This window comes from Chelonoidis abingdonii, chromosome 9 (assembly GCF_003597395.2).
Source record: "Chelonoidis abingdonii isolate Lonesome George chromosome 9, CheloAbing_2.0, whole genome shotgun sequence".
Lineage (NCBI taxonomy): Eukaryota > Metazoa > Chordata > Testudines > Testudinidae > Chelonoidis > Chelonoidis abingdonii.
In genome coordinates this window covers 4,682,450-4,691,415 of record NC_133777.1, presented here as the reverse complement: position 1 = coordinate 4,691,415, position 8,966 = coordinate 4,682,450, and the positions used below count along the sequence as shown (strand labels likewise).

The window sequence follows — 8,966 nt, the reverse complement described above, 5'->3', positions numbered from 1 at the left end:
GATTTTAGCGCTACTCCTCTCGTTGGGGAAGAGTACAGAAACCGATTTAAAGAGCCCTTTATATCGATATAAAGGGCCTCGTAGTGTGGACGGGTACAGCGTTAAATCGGTTTAACGCTGCTAAAATCGGTTTAAAGGCATATTGTAGACCAGGCCTAAATCTATTAGCGGTGAAAGGTGCAATCATTTGTTCTAACCTAATCAGCTAGATGTTGCAAACATTTGAGATGAGCAGTTGCCAGGACAATGCTGAGAAACCTTTGGATTCTTGAATCAGAATTTGTCTGTCGAAGAATGTAGCCACATAAACTATTACAAATAAATAAAATGAAAAGCAAATTTTGATCTCCATAGAGGCCCTGGGAACTAGACTTTGAAACATTCAGTTCCGGACATACATTTTACATAAATTTGCTAAACTGTAAAGGGGTCTCTGTTGTGAAGCTGAGATTGCTCTAGACTGAAATACTCTGGTAATATGACTTTTTGTTTTCAGCAGTCAGCTGCTACAATAGCCTCAGCATGCTGTTTACCCTCTTGTGTTTTTCCCCCCGTTAAAAATTAGCAACTACAGCATTTCTCCGGGAATTAATATTTTAAAGGGACAAAGCCAATTTGAAATCTAAAGAGATAAGTTTTGGCCAGGATTACTGCTGTTCTTGGGTTTTACTGCCAGTTCCTATGGTTTTGTAATCATATTTTCCTATGTTTTTTTTAAAATATTTCTCTCTCACTTGTAAAAACCCACATAAAAGGTGAAATTTCACAGACTTAGTGACAGAGGATAGACAGCAAAGCTAAATACCCACAAAATGTGCATGGGGCTGTAATAGGAACAAACAAAAATCTCCATTCTCTAGTTTTTTCTTTCTAATCCCTTTCAGTTAGAGTGGTAGGTGGATATATAATGTTAGTTGGTACCACTTTCAGTCAGAAGTGTGAGTTGATTGTTTTTAAGATCGTGCTGCCCCTTTAAACAGTTTTAATTGAATGTAACGTCAATTCCATCGACATGTGGAGTGTGTTCAGAGAGAACTGAGTAACTAAGGATCAAGTTAAATCAATAATTTCATAGGGTTTTTATATTCTGCTTCTCATATGCTTAAAATTCCTTGAAGAGTAATTAACAGCAAACCGTTTCTCTTATTTCCACTTTAGGATGGGAATCTCAGCTTCTGGAAATGGGGTTCTTAGGAATATTCCTGTGCCCGCTCTGGACTCTCTCCCGGTTACCTAACTACACTCCGCCTTCCCAAATTGTCATCTGGGGATTTCGATGGCTCATTTTCAGAATCATGCTTGGAGCGGTAAGTGGAACTGTAAGCACTTATGCTTCTGCAGACTTCTGAGATCACATTAGCAAAAGAAGATGATCTCTTTACATTTTACTAGAGAAGCTAATTCTAAATGTTTAATCCTGGCAGAAAACCCACTTGCTTCCTATAACTGGTATAATATTTTTTTATGTTCTGTAGTTTAGGATGGTCTCTGGTTATAAGCAAGGAGAATGCAGGAGGAAATATTTGGTGTTCTGTTTCATTGACTCTTTCAGCTTGTTATTGGTGTCTGCCTTTAACGAGATCAACAGATATAGGACTGGAAATGTATATGAACATTTTAGCACTGCTATTACAATTTTAATGGGGCGGGGGGAAGGAGGGAAATCATTAGTTTTGAAAGCTTGTCCCTTAAAAATATTTTGTAAAGTGATTTTGAAGGTTCTGAAACGTGATTTTCAGCACGTTGGGTGAGAACCCCAGTGTGAAATCCCCAAGCAGGAGCTGTACCAAGTTCTTTGCATACCTTATTGAAATATCACTCTCGAGGCCTTACGCTGTCAAATGTAGCAATTGGTGCACCGCTGTCAGCTGCGAATGGAGATGGCCAAGAGTCTTCAAAGCAAAAGAACCCGTCAGCAACTGATGGTTTTTTTATTAAAATTAAAGATGGGACCCAGGCACAACATTTGGAGCCGAAACAGAATTTTGGATACCCCACGGTTCTTGGCTCTTAGCCCAAGAATTAGCCTGAGGCCATGTAGAAGTTTGTGGGTCCCAATTTGTGTTCAGCTTCTGAAAACCTGTGTCCCACACTGAAGTTCAAGGGAGCCTGGAACTGATATCAAAATGTAAATAATATGGAGTTGTTAAGGTCTTCACCTCCAGACCTAGAAACCTGACACCAGCTGGGTTTGCTTTAGGCCCAATACTTCGAAAGAAGTGTAACCGTAGTAGCAATAGCAGTGAGTTTTGCAGATGTGTTTTTGTGTTGGGAAATACACGCGGTATGTTTGTTCCATCTAAATGAGACTTCTCAGCTCAAAGCAAGTCAGCCTGATTCTGGGAACCTTTATTCACATGAGATGCCTTTACTCATGCAAGTAATCCTATTGACTTTAATGCAACTGCATGTTGAGAATGGACTGCTCAACCGAGGAAGGGTTTATAGGATTGAATCATTGTTGGAATGCCTCTCGAGTGCCTTGAGAACCTTCTGGCTAAAATGTGCTATACAAACCATGCCATTATTCATTATTAGACATAATCTCCATTTTGAGAAATCAATCTCTCTTTATATATAGTAATGTATAAATAAATTAAAAGAGGGATAAGCATAGACATTGGCACCAAGAACAACCTCAACACGGCTTTAAAGACCACCTTATCTCAAAGTTAAGGCTGTTTGATGCATGTATAATCTCAACTATACTTTAAAGAATGGAAATTTGGGCTCTTAAGAAAGCTGGCTTTTGTAGACTGAAAAACTTTGAAGTCTTATTTGGCAGTGCCCGAGATCAGATGGGAAAGGCGAGGCGAATGTAAAGATCTCTGTGCTGGGCTGAACAAAGATTCAGTACATTTCTGACGAAGAAGATATTCTGGTTTGGGCTTACCTAGGTAGATGAATGAAAACATGATGGCAGTCTCGCAGTCTGATCCATGGAGTCTTCCTGCTGGTGACAGATGGGAGAAACGCTATTAGAAAAATGACTGGAATGACTATCAGCAAGATTGCGGATATATAAGGGAGAGGATGAGAATTAACTGAAACAGGCAGTCCCTGGTGGTTTTTCTACTGACTGTGAAAAAGTGACATTAACAATGAAGTCTGAAATCCAAGCGGAAGCTAGTGCATCGTCTCCCAGATTGTGAAACGGAAAAGGGGGAAGTAGCATCTATAAATTACCTACTGTAAACTATCAATGAATTTGTAACTAATTGTGCATAAGCTCTGCTGGAATGTCAGCATCCTGGAGCTAAGTATTCCAGAGCTGCTGGAGAGTCACTGCAGTGGCCCCCCCGCCACAGCATAGAGGCCCCATCTGGTCAGGTCCAGGCTGAAATGCTATTCTCCTGTTTACTGTCCAGCTTTTGTGCTGTGTAGTGTGATGTCTGAGCTACCTTATGTGTACTCAGAGCTCTGTGGCAGCAATAACTTAAGCCTCCTGGGGACTCATGAAATCTCCCTCTCCTTTACTGTGGCTTATCTGTATAGCGTCACAGATTTTCCTCTCCTACTTTCTGTTTGAGAGACCCGCTCTGTCCTCCTCCAGGAAACTCACCCTTCTGCTCTCCTCCTCAAAGCTCCCATAGCATACGAAACTGGGGCAGGTTGTGGGAAAGGTGGCGGTTGGACACTGATTCGTAAGCCTTGAAACTAAGGGACCCAGTCACATGGCTTTGCATGGGGGCCTCAGATTTACTTGGACTGACCCTGATGACTGTTGACTGTCAGAGGTGGTGACCTTTGTTGCAAATATCAATGATTTGCTCACGAGAACTTTCCCACATGTCCTTGTGATTTAGGAACTCGTAATAAGAAGCAAAAATGAAACTGCAGTGTAACTATTTACATTTGTTTCACTCCAAAATGTCATCCAATTCTGACCTGTACAAATCATGATTTTTTTTTCCAAGTTAGGGAGGGAAGACCGTAGCAAAATGGGACATGGGGCTGGAAGTTTCTTAAGTGGATGGTATTTTTGTTTTAATCAGGTTTAATAGCAGACTGCCTGGTTTTTTTGCGTTCTCGCCTCTCTTTTCAAAAGCTTGTAACAAAACTTCTCTCTGCTCAAAGTGTATTCTGTGACTTCCTGCTGAGAAAATTCCTGTGTAAAGAAACCTTTGAAATGAATCAAGAGGGAGGTGGTTCACAGGTCAGTCAGTTGGTGCAAATAGATTTGAATTTGGGAGCAGAGACTGAAGTTATTTGTTAAATTTCCATCAACCCACACATGGACCTTGAGAAATTTCTTTTTCGCATAAAACTCAAGTGATCCAGAGTGGTTATTTTCTGTTGCCAGCATCCACGACTGCCAGGAACACACGAATGGCTGTCAAATCAGTTAAAGATGTGAAAAAAACTTGGAATCATTTGTCTGTATGATGAGACGCTAGACATTTGAGAGAGTGGGGGTAACCAGAGAGCAAACCAAAGAAACACACACATGTATACGTGTGCTTGCCAACTGGGAATTTTGAATCAAGTTTGGTGTTTTCTTTCCAAGATCTGGACATGAATTTTTTTTTTTTTTAATATTTTTGCTGGGCCTGGCATTCGCTAGCCAACCCCGTATAGGAAGCAAGTGTAAAAACAATTACCGCCCTTTAAATTCTACAATATATGCAACCGTTTTCCTGTGCCAGGTTAGACTGGGCAAACCTGTTCAGATAAAACAGTAGCCATGTAGTACCTTTACCCTCTGCTCAAACCAAACTCAAAAGGAGCCTTTTTGGAATTAAAGAATAAAAATCCATTAACTGTTCTGTCCCTGACTATTTTCCCCCTAACTTGCATGTAAGCACTGCACGTTATTGTGGTAGCAGAGTATGAAGAAATTACTGCATGCAAATTTTATTCAGGTCAGAGTCATAGAGAGAGAGAGAGCTTGTTCTCACACGATTTCTAACCACCCAACCCCCTCACTTTTTTGCAATTCTGCCATCATTTATTTAACTGCAACCTTGCCTTTCCCCCAGTTATCTTTCCAGAGACTCCTTTGTATCACTGGTTTTGTCTGAAGGGACATTGTGGTAAAGGCAGCTAGCACCCTCCAGTCTTCCATTTAGCACCGTTCCCCTTGAAAAATCTTGCATCTTGACAGCCTTTCTTTTGGCCAACGAGGAAAATGGAGCCATATAAAGAAAAATCTGAACACCTTTTAATTTCCAATTGAAATGATTATTAAAGAAAACCTGTTTAAAAGGGTAGCTTAGAATACAGATATGGGGACCAGTCTTATCTGCTTCTCTTAGCCAAAGCTGCATAGTCACTGGGAGTTTAGCCAGAGGAAGGGGCTGTAGAACCAAGATCCGTGCTGAACAAATGCTATCCACAATTAATAAAGTTCAGTTTGAAAAAAAGCAAGTTTGAAACCCTCTGCTGTTAAAAATAGCTGCGGATATAGAAAATACCATGCTGTTCACTGCGTTGCTTTAGCACTATTTTACTGGAAGTTGGCTAAGGTTAAGTTTTTCAAAAACTGACTAGAGCAAGAGTGGCCAAACCACGGCTCACTTTACAGTTAAAGTGCTTCTGCCCTGCAGTGGGATGGTGGGACTAGTGGTTTCTTCCCAGCAGAATGGGGGGGTCTCAGGGATTCAGCCCCATGAGGGGCACCTGCAGGAACTCCGGGCTTCAGCAGAAGCAGGGCTGGAGCCCCGAGGCCTGGCAGGCGTGCCTGACAGCGCTGGAGCCCCGAGCCCCAACGGGTGCCTCCCACAGGGAAGAAGCTCCATGCCTCGACAGGTGTGCCCCAGCTCTTGGACTTCTGAAGACTGTTGTATGCAGCTTGGAGGGTCAGTAATTTTGGCCACCCCTGGACTAGAGCATCTCATGAGGCACATAGTCCGTCCCCGCTCCACAAAAGAGCCAAAGGGAGAGCCCAACTCCCATTTATTTTGAAAGTCTCTGCTGCAACTCTCCAATAATTTGACTGGGAATTCTTTTGGGACCTCTTAGATGGCTTTGAGAAGATAAGACTCTTAGGTGTAGCAGGTGTCCTGAGAACAGGGGGATTTGCGTAGGTTCAGTGATGAAATATAGTCTCCAGCACTGGAGTGTGATTTTTAGAATAGATTCAGGTATGGGTAGCAAGCATTTGGGAAATAGGCTCCAAACCTGCTATAAATATCCATCCAAGGTTTATTACAAATTAAATTTCCTGTACTCTCCTTTATAAACATAGAATGATAACTACTTTAGTAGCTGACCAGCATGGTTTATCCATTAGTCTGGTGCAGGCAGCCACGGTCTAAGTTATTAAAATTTAGTAAGTGCAATAACATGTTGCTGACTGACCTTTAATGAAATTCTTTGGTGCAGCATAACTGTCTCATGACATCAAAGGTTCCACTCTCTTGAGACGCTGAGTGTCTCCTGCAAGGTGAGTTGATGGGAGCTGAGAGCATTTAGCATCTAGTAGGACTGGGCTTTGTTGCCTAATCTGCTAGTCCTTTAACTGGTCAAATGCACTCTATATGTTTCATGACTCTGTGGCTGCATGGTGAGAGTTTTCTTGCTGCACAGAACTTCAGTGTGACTAGGATGTTATGTAGCCCCCTCGAGCCTTTAGTCTGTAGCGGCCAATAATGTATTCCTTATCTTGGAGGGGTGCAACTGGAAAATCAAAATATTTCTAAGGAAAAATAGTATTTCCATTGCAGCATGGGGAGGGATTGAGCATGGGCTGTAAGAGGCCAAACCCACTCCTGGATTTGACAAGGTGAAACTCTGTAGAGCCAGCCTGTTAAGTCCTACCTGGTAGAGTCCCCGGGGGGCAATTCAGCAGCCAGACTCCTGAAAAGTAAGGATCCCCTGCCCATGCTCCGTTTCTCTAGCCAGACCCTTTGCAAAGTCTAGGAGTGGTTTAGGAACAGTTTCAGTGGCTCCATGACATTGGAGGGTTCCCCTGTGCAGAAGGTATTCTCTAGTGGTTAGGTTAAGGTGGTTTTGGGGCTCTAACATACCTAATTCAATATATCCCATGCAGCTGTGTCACTATGGAATATGGGAGGCTAGAACACTGTTGTAGCTGGTGTCGCAAGATGTGCTAAAGATTCATATGTCCCTTCATGCTTCAACCACCATTTCAGAGGACTTGTGTCCATGCTGATGACGGGTTCTGCTCAATAACAATCCAAAGCAGTGCAGACCGACGCATGTTCTTTTTCATCACCTGAGTCTGATGCCACCAGCAGAAGGTTGATTTTCCTTTTTGGCGGTTCGGGTTCTGTAGTTTCCATATCGGAGTGTTGATCTTTTAAGACTTCTGAAAGCATGCTCTACACACTGTCCCAAACAGATTTTGGAAGGAACTTCAGATTCTGAAATCTTGGGTCGAGTGCTGTGGCTATCTTTAGAAATCTCACACTGGTACCTTCTTTGTGTTTTGTCAAATCTGCTGTGAAAGTGTTCTTAAAACGAACAACATGCTGGATCATCATCCAAGACTGCTAGAACATGAAATATATGGCAGAATGTGGGTAAAACACAGAGCAGGAGACATACAATTCTCCCCCAAGAAATTCAGTCACAAATTTAATTAACACATTTTTTTTAACGAGCTTCATCAGCATGGAAGCATGTCCTCTGGAATGGTGGCTGAAGCCTGAAGGGGCATACGAATGTTTAGCATATCTGGTACATAAATACTTTGCAATACCAGATACAAAAGTGCCATGCAAACGTCTCTTCTCACTTTCAGGTGACATTGTAAATAAAAAGTGGGCAGCATTATCTCCTGTAAATGTAAACAAATTTGTTTCTCAGCTATTGGCTGAACAAGAAGTAGGACTGAGTGGACTTGTAGGCTCTAACATTTTACATTGTTTTGTTTTTGATTGGTTATGTAACAAAAAAAAATCTACATTTGTAAGTTCAACTTTCACAACAAAGAGATTGCACTACAGTACCTGTATGAGGTGAATTGAAAAATACTATTTCTTTTGTTTTTCATTTTTTCAGTGCAAATATTTGTAATCAAAATAAGATAAAGTGAGCACTGTAAACTTTGTATTCTATGTTGTAATTGAAATCAATATATTTTAAAATGTAGAAAAACTTCTAAAATATTGAATAAATTTCAATTGCTATTCTATTTTGTAACAGTGCAATTAAAACTGCAATTAATCATGATTCATTTTTTTAATTGCAAAGAATATTTGAGTTAATCTCATGAATTAACCATGATTAATCGACAGCCCTAGTTTTAATAGTTATAAAAATTTCAATTTTTGAGTCTCAACATCTGTCATTAAGTAGCCTGGCTACTCCATAATTTCCATCAACTGTGAAAATTTAAATTGACACAAATCTTAAAAAAAAAAAAAAAAAAAAAAAGCTTAAAAATAAACTTCGATATTATGCACTGGAATTATTTTAAAAAAGTTGAATTCTACCAAGCCGCTTTATCTTTATGTCAAGAAAATAACTTAAACAAATGCTTCTGTCTGAGCGAGAGATTCTCTTCCTGAAGGCACTCAGTGAGGCTTTTTTAACCCTTCAGAGGCCAAGCACAAGATCTTGGAATAGTTCTTGGAACTTTTAGAACAAAAACCTTTGAAAAAAAGGATGAGGGGCATTATTATTTGCTTAGTGCCAACAGTTTGCTTGGCACCCTGCAGTGTGTGAATATAAATACTGTGCCAAATCCCAACACATTACAGTCCAAAGGAAAGACACACTTTCCTTATGATATCTTGAGGCTCTGGCCTTTTTTATCTGTACAGAATTGCAAATCTCTTTCCTGGGTCCTTATTGTAACTCCTTTTCTCAGGCCTTAAAGCTTACAACTTCTCAAATTTGTGTTACCTGGCCTTTAAAAAGCTTGACAGAGTCCATGGCATAGGAATTACAGGCAAATTGGATCTTATCAGCAAGTTTGTTTCCCATTTTTCATTTAAAATGGAAGTCTAGTTCTGTGAATGCTCTGCTCCTTTCTTATTAATTGTATAACGTATTTTGCC

The 8,966-nt window shown here is 40.7% G+C and overlaps 1 protein-coding gene across 3 annotated transcripts in view; it reads left to right on the top strand.

The window, feature by feature from the left end:
• Positions 1-8,966, top strand: part of LMF1 (lipase maturation factor 1) — a 346,467-nt gene that overhangs the window by 110,134 nt on the left and 227,367 nt on the right. For 2 of the 3 annotated variants that reach the window (XM_032762724.2, XM_032762720.2), the window contains exon 2: positions 1,159-1,307. In XM_032762724.2, the coding sequence (XP_032618615.1) occupies positions 1,182-1,307 (126 nt within the window). In that variant the 5' untranslated portion in view covers positions 1,159-1,181. Of the gene's footprint in view, positions 1-1,158; positions 1,308-6,324; positions 6,386-8,966 lie in introns of those variants that run through there. The other variant, XM_075069143.1, reaches the window with a different exon arrangement.